General features: G+C 40.8%; 1 protein-coding gene and 1 long non-coding RNA gene across 2 annotated transcripts in view; one reads left to right on the forward strand and one right to left on the reverse strand.

The window, feature by feature from the left end:
- Position 1: 1 nt before the first annotated feature.
- Positions 2-8,389, reverse strand: LOC142160058 (uncharacterized). The gene is made up of 3 exons (XR_012693041.1): positions 8,220-8,389; positions 6,592-6,661; positions 2-2,764 (listed from the first exon to the last, which is right to left on the reverse strand). It is a non-coding gene; the product is annotated as an uncharacterized LOC142160058 (long non-coding RNA).
- Positions 8,321-23,935, forward strand: part of LOC142160017 (uncharacterized) — a 77,802-nt gene continuing 62,187 nt past the window's right edge. Inside the window, exons 1-2 of the mRNA XM_075214936.1 lie at positions 8,321-8,467; positions 14,926-15,083. Coding sequence (XP_075071037.1) covers positions 14,970-15,083 — 114 coding nt within the window. The 5' untranslated portion in view covers positions 8,321-8,467; positions 14,926-14,969. The remainder of the gene's footprint in view (positions 8,468-14,925; positions 15,084-23,935) is intronic.

A 23,935-nucleotide genomic window follows, 5' to 3' on the forward strand; every position in this document is an offset into this window, starting at 1 on the left:
AAACCAACCTGGGGTGGTTGGCACTATAGCAGTATTAGGGGATTTTCCCACGCTGTCGTGAAAAACCCCCTAATACTATATATAGACCCATCGCATGAACTAAGCTCATTGCGTATCGGAGCTTCTACACTGTAGAAGCTGTTTGCGGCAGCATTCATCATTTTTTTTATTTTTTGTATTACAAGCATATAAAATTCTGGCTGAAGATAAGAAGACTTCAAGCAACAAGGGGGCCCTCCTGGCCAAGAAGAATTGAAGACTTCAAGCAACAATGGGGGCTTTTTGCCCAAGAAGAAGAGAAGACACTTCAAGCAGGGACTTTTAGATTTACAAATTATTTTTGCAGGGACTTTTTGATAGAAATAATTTTTGCACATTTCAAGCAGGACTTTGTTTACAGACATTTTAGGATTAATAGCTGCTGACAACAGATGAAAACATCAGTGGCATCATCCAGCCCAGTGCTGAACAGCATGGGGTTGGTGTGTCATTATGGCAGGTGGGCCCATGCCACGTGTCCCCCTGCTATATTGCCACCCACCCCAGGCTGGTTTGCCTAGTGCTGGTTAAGTGAAAATCGGGGGATCCCACGCAAATTTTTTCCCCGATTTTCATGTAACCTGCAGTAGGCTGGCAGCACTAGGGTTACTAGTGGCCGGGCGGGGGACCCCACACTTTTTTTTTTTACTTTTATCTATTTTTAACACTTTTGACAGCTGCCGGATCTCCGGCTGTATAGACAGACAGTGTAACAGTGATGTGTGTTAGTAAACACGCTGCTATAATGCAGCGTGTAGTATGTAGTGATTTTTAAAGCAAACCCAGGAGAGTTTGCCTAACCGCAGTTTCATACATTTGAGACTTGTATAGCTGGAGTGGCAAACATTCGGGAGTTTGATCTCTATCAATTTTGGAAATAGCGCTTTTGAAAGAAACACATCTCTGGCGATTTTACATGAAATCTCAGGTTCATACTTCAGAGAGTTTCAACTACCCCGAGAAAATCGCTGATTTTGCAAAATAGCACCTTGATACATTTACCCCCATGTGTCTATTGCTAATAATGTCATGTATCTTTGCAAAATATTTCTTCATTTTCACTATTTCGTCCATATAGTTATCCGTTATCTCCCGTGGATTATCTGTATAATTTGTCAGATAGCTACAGAATTGTGTTCCATACCTCATCTGTAATGTTACACAATTACCTCCTGTTTGTGCATTTAATTTAAGACCAATTTATGTAGTAGTAATTCTGTTTTGAAAACTTGAAGCTCTTTTGCAACATAACAGAAAGTTTCATCATACACATTAGTTATCTTATCTATCCGTGTAGCTAAACCTTGGATTTAAATCCTATTCATATTTCTAAGTGCAGTACCTGAAAATTCTAATGCAATCAATACTTGTATACTAGTTGATTCACTAATAAGTTGTAATATTGGTTGGTTTTTACTCTTTTCATCACTTTTTTTCTTTCTTGTTACTGAATTATATATTAAATTATTTTGCTGTACGATTTCCTGTAAATCATTATGTGTAAATATATTAATAACTGGAATTATCTTACCTAAATAACATCTATCCGCTGAATTCAGTGGTAACCACTTATATGCCTGACTTCCGCGTATGTAATATATATTATCTGGTAGAATATATGGCATTGCTACATATAATACATCTTTGCAAAGGATATATATAAGCTTTTCATACTTATTAGTCTCTAATTGCTCTTTACAATCACCATCTTGTAAAGTTATATTGCAATATTTTGAAGCTATTGTTCTCAAAGAACTCTTTGGTCCATAATATCTAAATTTTGGATTTTCAAATGCAGGACTTTCCCAATTTTACCTAGATGTCCTCTTCTCTCCTCAACCGGTCTATTAAAAGTGGTTACCACCAATTCAAACCACTTCATTCCCCAGTTTTTAACCTTTTGTGTACTTGTAAAATGTATACATATAACACTTTCAGTCAACACGTAACAAAACAATTTTAAGGAAGGAGGCTTATATTTTTCAGCAACTGGTCTTCCCTCTAGAAAATTAAGCAAATTTGTAAAATGTTAAGGTTTTGGCAACAATCCAACATTTTGGTGGCAATGTGGTGTATGTGTACATATCCAATAATTAGTTTGTATAATTGCTTGTCTCATCACACATGATAGAACTCTATAGGATTTTGGTTTAAAAAAAATGTTCTTGGTCCTCCTCACACCATTTTACACGTCTTTATTCAGGAGGGTTTTCACAATATCGACATATACACGATTCAGTTGGCAGGCTCTCACCACAATCTTCAGGTTAATCTCCAATTACTTGTCTTAATTCTACCATTATATGTGTTATTATTGTATGTGTTATTTGTTGTGAGTAGAATGAATGATGAAGACAGTTCTGGTTCTCCATTTTTACAGCCTTTTTGCCCCCATTTCCTCAAATCCACTACCAGCTCTTACCAATAAGCCCTTATTAAATGTCTATGAAAAATAATATAAGGTATACAAATCAAAGAACAAATGATGCCTAGAAAGATGCCAACAGTAATAAGGATATTATTGTTTGACTTCTGGGTCAGATTCTTCTTCCAGAAACACATGATTGTTAGAGTCCTAAAACAAACTTGTTATATATGGTTCCAAAACGTTATTAGTCTTGGCGTCTCTCGGACTGACTACCTTCTTGCAGATGGATGCGTGAATCCAACTATCTTTTTCAGTAATTTTCAGTTCTGTAGTCGTTCACATCAATCTGTCAAACAACTGGAAGAAATAAAAATTCTAACCATAACACGTTTTTCTGACATATGACAGTTTTTAATAGGCATTTGTGGTACAATCAGTTTGTCTCTTGTTGCTTTTGTAACTGCTTACTCATCTCAATCGGGTATTGTCTTCCGAACAAAATCTCATAAGGTAAAAGATTGAATGGAGATCTAGGAGTGGTTCTGATGCTATGCAATACTATAGGTAATACCTTTAACCAAACCATTCCTGTATCCTTGATCACTTTACTCAGCTTATTTTTGATTATACCACTTGCTTGTGGTCTATAAGGTTTATGTAACTTACTTTTTAGTCCTAGTAAAAGTCTTATTGTCTGAAAAGCTTGCCCAATGAAATGTGTACTGTCATTTGTTATATACCATATCTACACATGAATTCTTGTACCAATTTCTTTGCTGTAAATACTGCAGTACAACTTTCAGCTGGATATGTTTCTATCCAATTAGAAAACATGTTGACACACACTAGTACATACTGTAGATTATGACATTTTGGCATTTGGATGTAGTCAATTTGTATTACCTGGAATGGGCCCTCTGCGGGGGGGATATGTGATGGTTCTACAGATATGGCTTTACCTGGATTCTTCCTCAGACAAATAAAGCATGAACCAGACTTTTTTTTACCTGCATGACTAGAGAAACCAGGTGCACACCAGTAATCCTTAATAAGTCTACACATACCATCGTTGCCTAAATGAGGCAGACCATTGGCTGCTTCTGTCAGTGCTGGTAGGTAAGCCTTTTGGGCTACTGATCTATCTTTTATTATCTCTCCATCTACCATTGGTATCTTGTACACATCCCCTTGAATTACAGTGAGCCACTTACTGGGAATAGCAAAACTTTTATATTATGATTAGTTTCTGATCAGTAGTTAACTGAAACAACAAATTCATGTCCTGTGAAGAAATGTTAGTTACTAATGGTCTTCTTACTACAGCTTTTGCAACTTCATCTGCCCTTTTATTACCTAGTGCAATTGGATCAGTATTATTTGTATGAGCTTAACACTTAAGCACTGCTACTTACAATGGCAACTGAATAGCATCTAACATCTTTTTACATGTTGAAATTGTGCTATCGGAGTACCCACTACTGATAGAAAATCTCTAAGCCGCCACAATGAACCGAATAGATACCTATTATCGGTGTAGATGTTACACTTTTACCTTGTGTCCACTCACATGGTCTTGTGAGTGCTACTAACACAGTCATCTGGGCAGAATGCGTGGTCCTAGAACTTTTACTTCACCATATCATCACCTATTACTTCACCATTGCATATTATATTTATAACTCTACATTCTTATTTTGCCTATGAAAACTACCATCTGTATAAAACGGTGGTAGTCAGTAAGACGGTACGGACTACCCCGACAGAAGACATGACGACACAAGGACTCCAACTGAAGAGTAGAGCTGCCAAAAGAAGTACTTACCGGAATGCAGATGTCTTCAGATGACTGTTGATCTGGTTCCGTGCCTCGCGTTTTGCCAGACATCTGGGAGCCCGGAAGACCTTCGAATTAATTTCCCATCAATACTGGTGGCCCAAGTACCAGTCTGAAGTTAAGGAATTTGTAGCCACTTGTGTGGTCTGTGCCCAACACAAGTCTCCTCGCTAACCTCCGGTGGGTCTTATTTAGCCTCTTCCAGTACCTTCTAAACCGTGGACCCATAGTTCGATTGACTTCACCGATGTTCCCGTCAGTAAGAATTACAATACCATCTGGGTTATTGTAGACCGTTTTTCCAAAATGGCGCACTTCATCCCCTTGGTTAGTCTGCCGTCCTTTGCTGTCTTGGCCCAACATTTGTGAAGGAGATTCTTCGCATCCATGGCTGCCCTTCAGAGATTGTCTCGGATCGAGGATTCCAATTTGTATCTAAGTTTTGGAGATCTCTGGATCATCTTCTGGGCATTCGGCTAAAGTTCTCTTCTTATCATCCCTAGACCAAAGACCTGGAAATATTTCTTAGAATCTTCTCAGCCAACCAAGAAGACTACTGGGTTGATATGTTACCGTGGGCCGAATTTGAGCATAACATTGTCTTTCATGAATCCACCTGAGCGACTCAATTTTCCATTGTCTATGGCATACATCCGCAAATTCCAGAATTTTCGGCTCTACCATCCGCTCAGGTTCCAGCAGTTAATTCCTTGAGACAGGATTTTCTCTTCACTTGGGCACAAGTTTGAAGGGCATTGTCACGGTCCGGAGACTGGATAGGAGCCCAGTGGCAGGGAGGAAGGCTGGCTAACAGGAGATAAGATGGAAGAAAGGTCAAACAAGCCGGGTTCGGTACACAGAGAGGCGTAGCGGTCCAAAGGTTGAGGCAGAAGCGTAGTGGAGGGCAAGCCGAGGTCGGTACACGTGTAGTAAATGTAGGTAGACAGGAACAGGCGCTAGATCACAGGCACAGAGCACAATAATCAGGCACTGGAGACAGGAACTGGCCAGGCTTTTATAGGAAGTCAAGGGGTGGAGCTAAGGCATGCTGGAAGATCAGGAGATCACTGGAACTGATCTAGAACACTGAATAAAGACAAGGAACTGTCCAGCAGCCAGAATAGCTCAGTCAGCAAGAGCAGCAGTCCACGGAGGCAAAAGCCCTGGGTTCGAATCCTGACAGACATTGAAGAAATCCTCCTCTCTGTATAAATTATTTGCAGATAGGAAACGCAGAGCTATGCCTCCCCTGAAGGTTGGTGACAAAGTTTGAGACGAATATTCTTGGTTGACAGCCAGAGTACCCTGTATGAAGTTCGCTTCCCGCTACATCGGTTCCTATAAGATCTCTCGAGTCCTCTCTCCGGTGTGAGGACGAGGAGGAGGGCGGCCCTGAGCAGACCTCCTCCCTGGCACCTCCTCCTCGCCACACAATATCTCTGCGGCAGAGCAGGTTCAGACGGTCTGTTGGAATAAATATGACACATTAGCTGATTTAAATGTTATCTCTGTTTTACACCTAAACAGAGACAGCCAGATAATATTAGGTTACACTGTGAAATATCCATTTCCACAGCCGAATTAAATCACAATAAAACGCACCTGCATGCCCTATATGAGGACTGGTGAGATACCCATTCAGCCCTGCCAATTTGTGACTTCAGGAGCTCAGATATTTGTGAGATTTCAGACATTTGTAAGATTGCTCTCATCTTCAATATTATTGCTGAGTACAATGGCCTATGTCACACCACAAGTTGGACACTAACATCACAACTATTAATTTGATGCTCAGACATCCACAACATCTTTTCACGTTTCACTGACCTGGTTTCCCGCTATGTCACTTCCAACCTTCCTACCCAAATGTCCCAAGTTTACTCTCCTTCCCCATTATCCCAATAATGATCCTAGACATCAGACCGATTTACCCACAGCAGACCCTCTGCCCCATCATCCACCATTTCCCCCTGTTTATAGCCCCCACTTTTCATCTGCTGCCCCACTACCCACTCCAACCCAAATCCATCTTTCTGTCCCCAAACCATCTCGCCCCCCCAGCCCCCTATCCCCAGCCACTCCCTGCTGACCCAATGACCACTGCTTCTTCTACACAGCATTCTACATCACGGGTAACCAGAAGCCAGGTGCAAAAGCAAACCACACAGACGCGGTGCAAACGGAAAATAAAATGACTATAATTTTTTTTAATATATATGATGTGTGGTTTTGTGATTTGTTTGATATTAATTCGAATACACATATTTGATTATCCACAAAACCAAGCCTCTGTTTTTTATCTAACAGACTTTAAAAGTGACATTTATAACAGATTGTAAAAATTACTTACATTAAAAGTAGGTGGATAACACATACTGACTGAAGCAGGCTTTATCCTTTGTAGTTTGCTCATTATAGATCTGTTTGAGGAAAATAAAAATAAAATACATTCTTGATAAAAAAACAAAACAAAAAATCTTTCAAAAAATAACTTTAAAAAAAAATAATATATGTTGCAAGCTTTGGATAAAGATACACCCAAAAAAACAAAACAGAATTTACTGTAAAAAGAGTATACTGGGAAAAAAATCTGTAATTACTGTCACATGGTGTAATAATATAGAAATTACTGATAAAACAGTTCTATTTTTATTTTTTTCATGAAACACATTTATTAGAATTATCCTTATACAGGATATAATTATCCTTATATATTGCACCAAGTAGACCTCACTTCTCCTTACTGATTAATATCCAATCGGTCATTAACTTGTTTTATATTGACCATAACCCCCACAAACAACAAGCGAGAGGTGCACCCACAAATACAGATCAGTTGACAAAAACTGGAGGAAGAAAAAAAAAATGTGTGTTTGGGGCACTCAGAGGTCCATGTGTAGATTAAACATGCTCATAAGCTTTATTGGGAAGCATTAAAACACTTTTAGTTAGTTTCAAGATTTTCCTTAATAGACAAAAATCAAAGTTTATTAGCAAAATATTTTAAAAAAGGTAATGGATACAAATATGAAAATGTACGGTATGTAACTGTTAAAAATAGCAATTCCACTCTGCTATGGCACGCTGCTGTTGCAATAAGCCCCCATATTCTCTATTAGCTTAGTTATTTAGCTGAGGCAGTGGATCACAAGCATGACAGTAGTATCTGCAGAAGTTTCAACATAGTAGTCACACGATGCAGAATAAAATATAATGCTGTTGCAAAGATCATTATTTGTTAGGACTGGAAATTTAAACAAGAAAATGACTGCTGCTAACATCCTTCCTGTATAAGCATAGTGCAAATAAGAGAAATGTGCAAAATTAATATTTAATTTGTTATGCTGTTAAAATAGATTATAACAAATAGAATGCGATTCCCTCATCAATATTGTCCTGATATTTGAACTCATTTTAATATTTGACTTTGAAAAAGGTTTTAGATTGAAATAAATGTGGGCAGCACGGGGGCTTAGTGGTTAGCACTTCTGCCTCACAGCACTGGGGTCATGAGTTCGATTCCCGACCATGGCCTTTTCTGTGAGGAGTTTGTATGTTCTCCCCGTGTTTGCGTGGGTTTCCTCCGGGTGCTCCGGTTTCCTCCCACACTCCAACATACTGGTAGTTTAGCTGCTATTAAAAATTGCCCTTAGTCTCTCTCGGTCTGTGTCTGTCTGTGTGTGTTAGGAAATTTAGCTTGTAAGCTCCAATGGGGCAGGGGCTGATGTGAGTTCTCTGTGCAACGCTGCGGATTAGTGGTTCTATATAAACAGATGATGATGATGATTCTCTATGTGTCATTGTGTTCTCCATCATTAGTGGCACCTCTGATACCTTTATGGACCTGTTCCACCTCTATCACTAGACAGTAAAACTCCTCTGGTGCCCACATCAGGGATATAATAGTCTCCTGTTATCTTGCAGTCTGTGCAGTGACCAGGATGACATTACTGGGTATAATAAGTTATATCACTACACCTGACCCATAGACATTACAGTCACACAGCTCTGTCCTCATCTAATGTCCCGGATGTCTGCATGGCAGAGATGGAGAAGGAGCAGAACGGCTCAGAAGACGTCACGTGACCCAACGGACCAGAAGTCATGTGACCGCACAGCCCGGAGGTCAGGTGACCGTACAGCCCGGAAGTCAGGTGGCCGCCCGAGCAGGAAGTGGTTTATTACAGCTTCCAGTACAGTGGAGACATTGCTGAGACTGGCAGCGGGTAATATGACGGGACTGGGTCCTGTTATTATATTTATATATTGTGAGTTATAATCACCCTAAGCTCCACATCCCGTATTATACATCATGTTCAGTCCCTATAGTCTAATAGTGATGCCTATATCTACATCTATAGTATATACAGTGTCCTGTCCTTACATCTATATCTATAGTATATACAGTGTCCTGTCCTTACATCTATATCTATAGTATATACAGTGTCCTGTCCCTACATCTATATCTATAGTATATACAGTGTCCTGTCCTTATATCTATAGTATATACAGTGTCCTGTCCCTACATCTATATCTATAGTATATACAGTGTCCTGTCCTTATATCTATATCTATAGTATATACAGTGTCCTGTCTTTACATCTATATCTATAGTATATACAGTGTCCTGTCCTTATATCTATAGTATATACAGTGTCCTGTCCTTATATCTATAGTATATACAGTGTCCTGTCCTTATATCTATAGTATATACAGTGTCCTGTCCCTACATCTATATCTATAGTATATACAGTGTCCTGTCCTTACATCTATATCTATAGTATATACAGTGTCCTGTCCCTACATCTATATCTATAGTATATACAGTGTCCTGTCCTTATATCTATAGTATATACAGTGTCCTGTCCTTATATCTATAGTATATACAGTGTCCTGTCCTTACATCTATAGTATATACAGTGTCCTGTCCTTACATCTATATCTATAGTATATAGTGTCCTATCCTTATATCTATAGTATATACAGTGTCCTGTCCTTACATCTATATCTATAGTATATACAGTGTCTTGTCCTTACATCTATATCTATAGTATATACAGTGTCCTGTCCTTACATCTAGATCTATAGTATATACAGTGTCCTATCCATACATCTATATCTATAGTATATACAGTGTCCTATCCTTATATCTATAGTATATACAGTGTCCTGTCCTTACATCTATATCTATAGTATATACAGTGTCCTGTCCTTATATCTATAGTATATACAGTGTCCTGTCCTTACATCTATATCTATAGTATATACAGTGTCCTGTCCTTATATCTATAGTATATACAGTGTCCTGTCCTTACATCTATATCTACAGTATATACAGTGTCCTGTCCTTACATCTATATCTATAGTATATACAGTATCCTGTCCTTACATCTATATCTATAGTATATACAGTGTCCTGTCCCTACATCTATATCTATAGTATATACAGTGTCCTGTCCTTATATCTATAGTATATACAGTGTCCTGTCCTTACATCTATATCTACAGTATATACAGTGTCCTGTCCTTACATCTATATCTATAGTATATACAGTATCCTGTCCTTACATCTATATCTATAGTATATACAGTGTCCTGTCCCTACATCTATATCTATAGTATATACAGTGTCCTGTCCTTATATCTATAGTATATACAGTGTCCTGTCCTTACATCTATATCTACAGTATATACAGTGTCCTGTCCTTACATCTATATCTATAGTATAAACAGTATCCTGTCCTTACATCTATATCTATAGTATATACAGTGTCCTGTCCTTACATCTATATCTATAGTATATACAGTGTCCTGTCCCTACATCTATATCTATAGTATATACAGTGTCCTGTCCTTACATCTATATCTATAGTATATACAGTGTCCTGTCCCTACATCTATATCTATAGTATATACAGTGTCCTGTCCTTATATCTATAGTATATACAGTGTCCTGTCCTTATATCTATAGTATATACAGTGTCCTGTCCTTACATCTATATCTACAGTATATACAGTGTCCTATCCCTACATCTATATCTATAGTATATACAGTATCCTATCTTTATATCTATAGTATATACAGTCTCCTATCCCTACATATCTATAGTATATACAGTGTCCTGTCCCTACATCTATATCTATAGTTTATACAGTGTCCTGTCCCTTCATCTATATCTATAGTATATACAGTGTCCTGTCCCTACATCTATATCTATAGTATATACAGTCTCCTGTCCCTACATCTATATCTATAGTATATACAGTCTCCTGTCCCTACATCTATATCTATAGTATATACAGTCTCCTGTCCCTACATCTATATCTACAGTATATACAGTCTCCTATCCCTACATCTATATCTATAGTATATACAGTGTCCTGTCTCTATATCTATAGTATATACAGTGTCCTGTCCCTACATCTATATCTATAGTATATACAGTCTCCTGTCCCTACATCTATATCTATAGTATATACAGTCTCCTGTCCCTACATCTATATCTACAGTATATACAGTCTCCTATTCCTACATCTATATCTACAGTATATACAGTGTCCTGTCCCTACATCTATATCTATAGTATATACAGTGTCCTGTCCCTACATCTATATCTATAGTATATACAGTCTCCTGTCCCTACATCTATATCTATAGTATATACAGTGTCCTGTCCCTACATCTATATCTACAGTATATACAGTCTCCTATTCCTACATCTATATCTACAGTATATACAGTGTCCTATCCATACATCTATATCTATAGTATATACAGTCTCCTATCCCTACATCTATATCTGTAGTATATACAGTCTCCCAGTTCCCCACCACTTTTAAATTGTAACCCCCCCCTCTCCTTCTTACAGAGGCCACCAGCAACATGTTAGATCACCTATGTTGCTTAAAACAAGTAATTAAATTCATAGATATTGTGACAGGATGGACCTCCTATGCCATTCTGTCTGTGGGTTTTGCTGGGGCCGGAAACTTTGCCTTGCCACCGTACCCTTTCTTTATGCCAAATTGCGCCCCTCTAACCGCAGTAGGAGGAGCCTGATGCCATCACTAGGCTCCTTTACCGGCACCTAGAACTGGTTCCTTATGTGTAACTTTCGCTGCTAGTGTACCTTGGGGGCCGGAGTGCCTAGCCGCCACGTGTGTGCAGCGGACATCTTTAAATGGATTCTGGCACCAGAGTGAATGAACTCTACCTACGCCGTATGAATAAAGTGAATTTAAATTATTGAAAAAGATAATGTGTGCAGGCGCTGCAGCGCCTGTAATTAACCGGCGCACAGCGCTGAAGGGGTTAACGTATTCATTTGGTCTAATCTGTAGGTCACAGGATTTTCCGCATATAAGTAGGCGTCAAAGCAGGATCTTGAAAAAGTGTTGTTTTATTAGCTCAAGCGTCCTAATAAGGGCGGTTATATGAACTAGTTTTATGGTGGGTGCTAGTGATCTCAGCAGGTACAGATGGTATAATGATACATTACATGGTCAAACAGTGCTCTTTTTATACACATTCTGACACATGTTAGCAAGGGGTAACACCGCCCCCTGATCCTAGATGGCTCCACAATGACTGAGATATTACATCAGATATTAAGTATCAGGGTGCAATATGTTCTCCAAATTTGGATTTAAATGCAATGCAAAGTTAACTAAATTTACACCAATCTGTTATTACCTAAAACTTGCTGGTTCTAATATTCAGCCAGGTTTTAGGATACAGGAGGAAAACTACACATGAAAGGAAGGTAACGACCTCCTGCGGTGCTTTCAGGCTAAAGCAAGTGTTTGTCACTTCACATGAAAAAGGTCTAATTAGCATTAATGAGGTTTTCCTCTCGAAGATACACAACAGATTTCCTTAAACAAATGCCTGTTGCATCAAAAATCAATACCTCAGAGATCAGTACATTTTTAATACAAAGTTTGAAAAATCAGTACATTTTCAATTATATAAATTGACGTCTGCACCACTAATCGAAATAAATTCTACAATATGTTATTTCTACATAATCCAGCCACAGACATAATATGTTGGGGAGGAGAGGGAAGACAATTGTCTGATAAATGTTTGAAATACGCTGTCCCTAAATGATGATGATAATAATTAGTTTGTTAAAACAGTTTCTTTTTTTCTTCTTATTTTTGTTGACTAAAATATTCATAGCTACCCCTGGAATGGAAATCAGGGTTTACTTCCACATATTTATTTGGTTTTGGAAAATGTTGAAAATGTAGTTAAGCATTTCCGTTTCATACTTTAGTTTTACCACTGCTTGTTTATATCAATATAGATAAGAGCAGCATTCATGTTCTCTGACTGAGTTCCCGTCGGGAGCCAACATGCAAAGAACATATCATTATCTCCGCTAGATAGATGGGATGAGAGGTACATTACCTCTTGGATGAATGTATCATCAAATGATCATCCAACTAAAGGGGTAGGCTAGCCAAGCAATCTATTAACAATAATCACAAACAGCTCCCCCAGATCGAATGCTGACACAGTGTTTCTACAAGAAACACACTGGAGGGATGGAGTTGGCTTCATTTTTAAAGCTAAATGGGTAGGTGAATGCTTATCATTGTCCTATCAAACGAAGTCCAGGAGAATCGAGAGCGCAGTGTTCTCCCCAGCACCTATTTCACGGAGGCTCCACCCGGCTCTTTTTTACTTGCCACCCGGCTCTTGAAACCCAACAGAGTCTTATCATAATAGAATAAACCATTTTTTCTCCTACTAGAACAGGCATTATGTGAGCACTACAGCCAGCAGTGTGTGTGTTAGATCACTGACCACCAGTCTGACCAGTCCTGGCAGGTGTGGACAATAACTTGCAACATTTTTCAATGTTATTGCAAAGTTTTACAACTGTCCGGCTACTTTTTAATGCCCAGCCGGCTTTCAAAATTTTCTGGGGAGAACACTGTCGCTCTAGCTCAACATCTAAAGTACATTCTCTCTCTGACCCTAACTGACATTACATACTCTACAAATTCATGACACTACATATACATTACTAAAATTGTATGCTCTGAACGGTAATCAGAAGGAATTTTACTCACAATTGTTTCTTTAGAATGATTCCTTTAATCTTGGGGAATGGTACTTCAACCAGCTTGACGATCCTTCCCATGATAGATCCCCGCTTCCGAATACACCTAGATCCCAGAACGAGGACAGATATTTAGGTTTAAAGCAACCCACATTTTAATACACCCTTGGAGGCTTTCAACCCCACAGACAAATCTTTAACATTCCACTGAGGAGTGCACAAATTTTTTTGTACACTCTTACCAACACCAAAGAGCCATACTTGAGGATTCCTCTCTTATATCAGACTGAGAAATTCCAGTCATTCACTAAAAAATAAATGATTGGAATTGCAAGTTGACAATTTTAAACATTGGGATGACCTACTTTTGTTTTGGGAAACCTTCAAGGCGGTCCTATGCAGCCATATTATTACATATGTCTCTTTAGTTAGGGGGAAATATTCCTTATGCAGCATATGACATATTGTTATAAAGGCTATGACTGTGCCCCAAACAACGACCTTTTATTCAATAAATTTAAACAAGCACAACACCTTTTAGAAAGATTTCTATTGTCACTAGTAAAACTCCTAATTTACTTCACCAATAATACATTGTATAGGTGGGTAATCATGCAGGGAAAATCCTTGCAAATATGGCCAAAACAACCAAACTTAAAAATCACATAGTAGCTATTACAAAAGCTGGACAAGATAAACTTCTCCACTCATTTAGTGACATTGCAAAACTATTCCACGAATAACTTTCAACTTTATATACAGAACACCCTAATGACGCACAATTAATGGGAAAACGTGTAGAGGAATCCAAACTTCCTACGTTAAGCGGAGAACAAAGAAACCTACTCGACTCCAATCTAACCACTCAGGAAATTAGGGAGCACACATTCATTGGGGAGTAGCAGAAGGAGCATGAACTTCATGTAAACCTCTTGAAAACAATCCCAACATTTCCAACATCAGTTTCAGGGGAAATATCTAAGAATACATTCAGACAACATGGCTGTGTTGGTCTTCATAAATCATCAGCAGAACAGCCGAAAATCATGTTTTAGGTAGAAGAGAATGTAGAGGCAAGGTCAGCATTATATGGAAACAACATACTAGCCACAGACAGATCCATCCAAGAGAGTGGAGTCTACACCAGGAAGTATTCCACCCACTATTGTGTGTGTCTATGTATATAGTGATCAGTGTGTGATATCTGTGGGACCTGTGTATAGTAATCACTGTCTACCATCATTGCAGAAATATTTACATTTCATGGCGTGGTGTCGGAAAGTATCTCCCAATTTCTAGTATGAAATTAAAATGGAAACCAAAAAATTCCCAATTAAGGCAATTGTAACACAATTCAAGTGTAGGTAATTGCACCAAATATGTGCCTGGGAGGACCAAGACTCCTGGCCATAAGAGGACCATTGGTTTAACCCTAGGCAATATGGCATTGTGGGAAGGTCTTACTTAGTCTTATGCAGCTGAATCAGAGAAACACTGACCAGGATTGTATGGCTCGGGGGAAAGAGGAGGGCTTTGTGGTTACTGTTTCATATTTGAATATATTATATGTGTACTCTGATGTTTATTATTTTTATTATTACATTTATTCCTAGACAATTGAGCTGTGAAGAACCAGAGAGTTTTTATTAGACGTCACATGAGGGTGGCCCTCATCCTGTATAAATCACTGAGGATGGACAAGGCCAGGAGTCACATGACGGAGAGGATATTAAATATCACCATGGAGATCATCTACCTGCTGATTGGAGAGGTGAGGAATTCTGGGAATTCTCATTTATATCGCTCTTATCTCTGTTAATACCTTTACATGCACAGGACAGCTCTGGTTATACAGGTTTTGGCAAACATGCTGGCAGGAGGTGATCCAGACTGATTAATGCACCTAGCATGTATATCAGCCTGGAAGGGTTTTACATATTTAACACTGTTGCTAGTGGTAGGGAGGAGTGTTCACCAGGGGGAGGGGGGCCCAGCCTCTCCCCTGGTGCCACCAAGTTTAGGATTTAATCTTTAAATCCCCCACCTAAAAAATACTTCCAAGGACCTTAACCCGGTAGGTGAATTTGGCTCCAGGGTGTGGGCATAGGAAGAAAAAAGAGCCTTACAACGCTGTTGGGAGTAAACATATATATACTACTGGCTCAGTAAGACAGATTGAATATTGGAAACTGGGAATGGTAAATCCAATAATTTAATACACATCAAATAAAAACATAAATCATTAAAATAGATAAATAACAAATGTTAATCAGGAGAGACCGTTCTTATAAGAAATGGTGAAACACAAAAATAATAAATAATCCTCTAATAAATGAAATCCAGGGAATGGGTATAGTCTCGGAGAGAATAATTGGCCAATTGGTGATGATGCATATACTGCATATAAACGTAGCAGGTTGTGAGGTAGTCGAAGTAAATTGCAATATTATCCAAAAGTGTAGCAGAGAGTAATAGGAACCATCGGAACAATGGATCCAAATTCAGTCACAGTAGTCAAATCACGTACTGTATGTTACGGCTGAGGTTTGCAATAGAAAAATGACCCTAGGTATTGACATATAATTAATAGTCTCATATAGTGATATAGTAATGATCACAGGAGGCAAATGAGTAATAAGTGAATGGATAGAAACAATCCAATTCAATCTACAGATCTGACAAATAGAACCATAATTATGAATATACAAATTAATTAAAAATAAATGGACAAAATCATTAAAACCTAACTAGAGATACCATTCCCAGAAAGACATATATATAATAACCATCTAACATTAGTAATGGTCTTTAGTAAGGGCATATAAAATGTTACAGTCCTAAACACTTCATAATAAACTCTTGATGCTATCTAAAATGTGCAGTAATAGACGTATTTAGAACCGATCTAGAATATTAAATACTCAAACATAAATAAGTAAACTTATGGGTGTTTAACGATATAAAGCAACAGTCCTGATAATCTAAAACCCAAAATTTGAATGGATTGAAGAGTAGTTTGCAACTGAATAAAAACGTATTAAATAAAAAAATATATATTAAAAAAAGAAAAATCAAACATAAAATATAAAAAAACAGAATAAAGAAGGGAAGGGTATAAACCAATATAGATCTATCATAGATCTAGAGTCTGAGTTATGGTTCCAAAAATTCAAGAGATTCATTTAAGCCCTCTGGGGACAGTGTGTGTAACTGAAAAATGCCAAAAGTTTCGGCATTACATAGCTGGCGAAATCTATCCCCTCCTATTGGTGTATGTGCTCAATCTGCTCAATCCCATATAACTGTAAGCCTGTCATTTCCTTATTATGAACTTGTAAAAAAATGTCTTGACACACTATGGGTCTGTATTCACAATAAATTGATTGATAGTATATCCTTTTTTCGATACCGTTGAGATAATTTCTTTAGTTTTATTTACCAAAAATGTACAGGTTACACATATATTTTTATTACATCTGTATCAGTCCAAAGGTTTAGGTGACAACCAACTTATGGAATCCATATCCTGGCCTTTTATCTGTTTAAAAAAACTTGGCGCTAATATATTCTTAAGATTCCTATTCTTGCGAAATACAATTTTAGCTTTCTCTCCCAATTGTGACCCCAATATGGTGTCTTGTTTCAGTATTTTATAATTACGATTAATCATTTTTCTTATTTGAATTGATTGTGTTAAACTTGGTTATAAATAGGGGAACATCGGTTTCCTTTGAACAAGTACATTTGGAAGTTTTCCTAGTTTCTGGTTTACATTGAAGCAGCTTAGTTCTATCTAATTGGGAAGCTTCTCCTTGCGTCTTCTAAAAGAGTACTCAGGTAACCCCTCTGAGAAAATTCTTGATACATACTCATTGATTGGACCTGATAGTCCTCAAGCTTACTCCTCAAACGATTAAACTGACTTCTTGGTATATTTCTAATCAGTCTTCTGATCATGGTCTTTTTAAAAGGTTAGAAGACGTGTATTCCGTTTCCCTCCGTCAGCGGAGTTAACGGAGATAGCGGAAGTGGCTTGGAAACAGCCGGACCATAGATTTAATATCCCAAGGAGATTCCTTGCCCTGTATTCCATACAGAAAGTGGATCTGGCCTGGTGGGAATGGGTTCCAAGGGTGGATAGTCTGGTGGCATGTTTAGCTCGCCACACTACTTTACCAGTGCCAGGATAAGCCACCCTGCAGGATGCCACCGACCAGAAAGTAGAGGGATTTTTTAAATCAATCGACGCAGAGGCAGACACCTCCTTCAGACCTATGTTTTCATTGGCATGGGTTGCTAAGGCCATGGAGGCATGGACTAGTGGGCGGCTGGACTGCAGGTCTCGGAATTTGGCCCTGCACCTCAAGGAGGCTTCAGGATACCTATATAAGGCAGCCCAGATCGCAGCCTCCATTTCATCCTTTATATCTGCTTCAGCTGTAGCAGCTAGACAAACACTCTGGTTGAGGTCCTGGGATGCAGATACTGAGTCTAAGAAATCTTTAGAAACTTTTTCTTACTCAGGTACAGTTTTATTTGGTCCTGAATTGAACAATATTATTAGTCAGGCCACTGGTGGCAAAAGTACCTGCCTTCCGGTAAATGTACTTAAATCTAGAACTTCAAGATTTGGTTCATTTCGGCAACCCTTTTGGGGGGGCCCTTCCAGTAGAGGCCAGACCGTTCGGGAACAGGGGTCACTCTCATAGAGGTAAATCTTCCTACTCTTCGAGACGTCCCTCTCCCAAGCTTCCAGAGAAGCAGACAGCCTGATTGTCGTCCACCCCTTCTCACTGCTGTGGGAGTGGGAGGACGTCTACTTCTGTACAGGGATCAGTGCATGTCGTCCTCCAAAGAGGGTTAGATTCGCGGAATCATGACAAGGGACTACATAATAGATCTTGCAGGTCCAGCCCCTCATCGTTTTTTTTTTCAACAAACCTGCCCCTGATCCAGAAAGAAGACAGGCAATGCTTCATTGTGTCACCTCTCTTCTTTCAGCCAGGGTCATCGCCCCGGTTACTGGGAATCAGAGAGGACGTGGGTTTTACTTCAATCTCTTTCTGGTTCCCAAGCCAGATAGCTCATTCTGATCCATCCTAAATTTAAAGATTCTAAATCTTCACCTGAGTGGACAGGTTTCGCATGGAGTTCCTCTGATCTGTAAATGGGTTGAAAGCAGGCGAATGCTTAGCGTCTATAGGCATCAAAGACACCTATCTGCACGCCCCCATCTGGGAGGGACACCAGGCCCTGCTTTGCTTCACGGTAGGTACGATACACTACCAATTCAGGGCATTACCCTTCGGCCTCTCATAGGCGCCAAGGGTGTTTACAAAAATAATGTTTGTCATGGCAGTTTGTCTTCACTCCATGGGAGTGAGAATGGTCCCATACCTGCTTATCAAGGCTTCCTCAGCCCAGCTGCTACATCAGCACCTGGCACTTACCATAAACACCATGGAGTGCTGATAATCAACCACCACAAATCCCAGTTGGTTCCCTGCCAAAGGATGACTTTCCTTAAGCTCATACTGGATACCAGCGTACAGAAAGTATTCCTCCCAGAGGACAAAATCAAATCAGTTCAGGGCACAACATCACGAGTTCTGGCCTACAGCAGACCATCAATGCGCCCCCCCCATTCCGATGCTTTACCGTGTCCTCAGGCGGTTCAAGCAGGGACATTTTCCAGTAATTCTGGTGGCTTACGCTTGGCCACATCGGGTCTGGTATGCAGACATCCTGTCAATGAAGGTTGGTCTAGGTCTTCGGCTGCGTCTTTGAGACGACCTCTTGCCTCAAGGACCATTCTGACACCAGGACCTGCCTCGGCTGGCTTTAACGGCGTTGCTATTAAAACCAGTCTTTGGCGGTCAAGAGTTTTTTTTCCCCAAGGGTGATAGACATTCTGTTGAAAGCCAGAAAACCTGTGTCGCCAAAAATATACCACCGCATTTGGTGCACATATATTAGATGGTGTGAAGGAGGACCTGTCACACTGCTTCCTTCCACCTGCCCTGCTTTCTTGCTTTTCCCCTGGTTTGGAGGCAGGACTTCGTTTAGCTTGCTTAAGGGTCCCAAGTCTTGACCCTCTCTGTATTCTTCCATCTTTGACTGGCAGATATAAGGACTTTTTTATAGGGTGTTCTGCATATACAGCCTCCATATGTTCTATCCACTTCAATTTGGGATAAAAATGTGGTACTCAATATGCTGCAAGGGCCACCCTTTTAACCCTTGCAGTTGGCAAATTTTTGGTTTCTATCTTGGAAAGTAGCATTCCTGTTAGCTATTGCATCGACTTGCAGAGTGTCAAGAGTTAGGGGCTCTTTCGTGTAGAGAACCCTTCCTGGTATTTCATGATGATTGGGCGGTGCTGCATACGGTCCTTCCTACCAAAGATGGAGAGCTTAATTGTAGCCGATGGAAATGTATATGAGAAAAAAATCCTTTGGCGACAGGTTGTCCAAATGCCCCAGCAGCCCCAACATAAATCCCCAGTCCACCCTGTCTAAGGCTTTCTCTGCATCAGTGGACAGGAGGACCGCAGAACCCGAGATATAGTGAATAAGATCTAACACTTTCGTTGTGTTATCTCGAGTTTCACGACCCGACACAAATCCAACCTGATTGTTGTGCACAAGTTTTGGGAACAGGAATTTTAGCCTATTTTCTATAAGTTTGAAAAATTATTTTGACTTAAGGTAGCTGGGGCACAGGGAAGGATCCTTCCGCTCTTTGGGAGTGATATGTGCCTCTAACTATTGATTTGAGAAAGGCACTTGGTCTGAGATTGTGTTGCACGCCTCTAGTAGACGTGGTACAAGCTTGTCTTTAAATGTCTTTGTCACGGGCACTAGGAGTCTTTACCCAGGGATCACCAGGTGATAGGCTTACCAGAGCAGTATAGGTGGTAATATGGTACTCTGGTAGCAGGGTGATCACGGAACAGGAAATAGCAGATGATGAGATGCTCAGGAAAGTCTATGACTAGCAGCACTGGCAATATGGAGGTAGTAATACACGAGGAACTGTATGGACAAAGGACACGTGAAGGTAGTCAGTGGTCTGCAGTAGCAAGTTGTACCACTGCTATAGTGAGGAGGAATGTCCAACAGAAACGAGGAGGTGATGAGAGTCAGCGGTCTGCGGATAGCAAGTTGTACCGCTGTCGGAGTGAAGGAATGGAATCCAAGTGGAGGTATCCGGGGAGTCAGTGGTCTGCGTTAGCAAGTTGTACCACGGCTATGTGAGAGAATACTGGAACGGGTGAAACTGGAAACAGGGGTCAGTGGTCTGCCACTAGCAAGTTGTACCACTGAATATATATGTGAGGGGGTGCACGGGGAGAGACTGCAACACAATATATACACGGGCACCTTGACTTTGATCCACAGTAATATGCACAATATAAATGTATAAATGACTGAACAACACTGCCAATATAGAAAGTCTCTTGAAGTAATCCAGCATGAGATAACACAGTCAATGATGGCAATAGACTCAGTAGATAGTACACTCCAGAGGAGAACCCACACAGTCCAGCAAGGTATGCAATACACAGCACAGTCAATGGGAAGTATGCATACCGTGGTTCAGGAGAAGGCAGTCAGACAGAAGTGCAGAGATACCTGAACGGCAGGAGGCCGGCAGGATGCAAAGTCCCTGGATGGGTGAAGCGGTGGTCTAGCAGGTGCAGCGCACAGGTAGGTAGACCAGCAGGGAACCCAGGAAGGCGTGGAGAGCGGATCAGCAGCAGATGGATGCGTAGCGCTGAGAAGCAACAGCAGCGGGTCTCTGCGGGAACACGGAGGTAGCCAATAGCAACCAGCAGGTGCAGTAACGATGGGACACGGGAGAGCAGAGTTGAACTGGAACTGTTGATCACGGAGAGTAGCGGGTAGCAATAGTGGCAGCAGACTCCAGGAAACACGGGAGAGTTGACAAGGGCTGAAGACTGAAGCGCACAGAGGCGGCGGATAGGAATCAGCTAAACAGTCCCGAGGAAACACAGACGGGTTGCAGGTTGAAGACTGTAGTGCACGGAGGCAGCGGATAGGAATCAGCTAGCAGTCACGATGATGAAACACAGACGAGTTGCAGGTTGAAGACTGTAGTGCACGGAGGCAGCGGATAGGAATCAGCTAGCAGTCACGATGATGAAACACAGACGAGTTGCAGGTTGAAGCCTGTAGTGCACGGAGGCAGCGGATAGGAATCAGCGGGCAGTCACAATCATGAACAGGTGAGTGGATGTGAATGAAAGACTGTAGTGCACGGAGGCAGCGGATAGGCATCAGCTAACAGTCCCAATGATACAAGGTGGAGTTGAAGTGCTTAGAAGACTGTAATGCACGGAGGCAGCGGATAGGAATCAGCTCACAGTCACGATGATGCAGTAGATGGTAGAAGTGGTATGGGAACCACAGTAGGAGAAGTGGTTTGGAAACCACAGAGGTAGAAGTGGTTTGGAAACCACAGGAATCAGCTGGGCTGAATAAACGAGGAAACACAGGAACACCTTCAGAGACTCATGGGGAATGAGACTCCAAGATCAGGCAACGTGGTGTTGACCACAGGTGCTTAATATAGGGAGGTTGCCTGATCTGCCAATTAAGTTAAAGGAACATACACTGAAGGTTTGGAAAGGGCTGCGCATGCGCAGTCCCTCAGGATAGAGGACGTCCACGGTTCCTAATAGTCCGGGAAGAAGCACTCACAGTCCGGTGAGTGACAGTACCCCCCCTTTTAAAGGTGGGCACAGAACGCCTGGAACCGGGCTTGTCCGGATTTTTGGAATAAAACTTCTTCAGAAGGGCAGGAGCATTAAGATCTTCAGCTTTGATCCATGAACGCTCTTCAGGACCAAAGCCCTTCCAATGAACGAGGAAACGGAGAACTCCTCGCGAAATTTTTGCATCCAATACCTCAGTAATCTCGAAATCCTCCTCCTGGTGAACTTGAACTGGCTGCGGAGCTGAGGGAGGAGTTGAGAAACGGTTGATGATGAGAGGTTTGAGCAAGGACACATGGAAGGCATTGGAAATCCGAAGATTCTTAGGAAGAAGAAGTTTAACACATACTGGATTGATAACTTGAATGATCCTATATGGACCAATAAAACGAGGGGCGAATTTCATAGATGGAACCTTCAAACGAATATTTTTGGTAGATAACCAGACACGATCTCCAATTTTTAGTGGTGGAATAGCCCGCCTCTTCTTATCTGCGAAAGACTTATATTTGTTAGATGTCTTCTTTAAACAGGTTTTGACCTGAGACCAGATATTTTTGAAGGTCTGACAAGCAGTCTCCACAGCAGGAACTTGGGTGGGCGGGAGGGCAGGAAATTCCGGAAAAGACGGATGGTGACCGTAGACCACAAAGAATGGAGTTTTGGATGATGACTCATGGTACATGTTGTTATGGGCGAATTCAGCCCAAGGGAGCAATTCTACCCAGTTGTCTTGGTTGGCTGAAGAGAACATCCTAATAAAGGTCTCAAGATCTTGATTGACTCGTTCTGTTTGTCCGTTAGATTGCGGATGGTAAGAAGATGAGAGTGCTAATCGTATGCCCAAGGTTTTACAAAGGGACCGCCAGAATCTGGAAACGAATTGTACTCCTCTATCCGACACAATCTCAGACGGACATCCATGGATGCGGAAGATTTCTTTAATGAAATGTTCAGCCAGAGTAGACGAGGAAGGTAAACCGGGCAGAGGGACGAAATGAGCCATCTTCGAAAATCTGTCTACCACTACCCAAATAGTATTGTGATTCTTACTTGGTGGCAAATCAGTAACGAAATCCATACTAATATGGGTCCAAGGCTTGGACGGAATGGGTAGTGGTCGCAGCAACCCTGCTGGAGTTCTGCGGGAGGATTTGAACTGAGAACATAAATCACAGGAAGCAACAAACTCTTTGACGTCTCTCCTCATTGAAGGCCACCAGTAACTACGAGAGAGAATCTCAAAGGTCTTGTGTTCACCGGCGTGTCCAGAAAAACGAGAGGCATGGAACCACGAAAGGATTTTCCTCCTCAGAGTAGGAGGCACAAGGGTCTTCCCAAATGGCAGCATTTTGGTGGATGAAGCAGCCAGAGAAATACATTTGGGGTCTAGAATAGCATGGTTGGGAACCTCTTCTACATCAGAGGACGTCACAAAAGCTCGAGATAGAGCGTCAGCTTTCTTGTTCTTAGCGGCTGGTTTGAAGGTTATAATTAATTCAAAACGGGAAAAGAAAAGAGACCATCTTGCTTGACGAGGGTTCAAGCATTGAGCAGATTGCAAATATGACAAGTTCTTATGATCCGTGAAGATCGTCACCGGATGGCGAGCTCCTTCCAACAAGTATCTCCATTCCTGTAATGCAGCTTTGATGGCCAGCAACTCCTTGTCCCCGATAGTATAATTTTTCTCTGCGGGCAGAAGACCCCGAGAGTAGAAGGCACAAGGATGTAATTTTTGTTGCTCCGAGCGTTGGGAGAGAATAGCTCCTAAGCCCACATTAGAGGCATCTACTTCTAGGAAGAAGGGGAGTGTCACATTAGGCTGTCGCAGAATGGGAGCAGACGAGAAGGACTCTTTGAGGATTTGAAAGGCTTGGAGAGCC

Source organism: Mixophyes fleayi, chromosome 6 (genome assembly GCF_038048845.1).
Source record: "Mixophyes fleayi isolate aMixFle1 chromosome 6, aMixFle1.hap1, whole genome shotgun sequence".
Lineage (NCBI taxonomy): Eukaryota > Metazoa > Chordata > Amphibia > Anura > Limnodynastidae > Mixophyes > Mixophyes fleayi.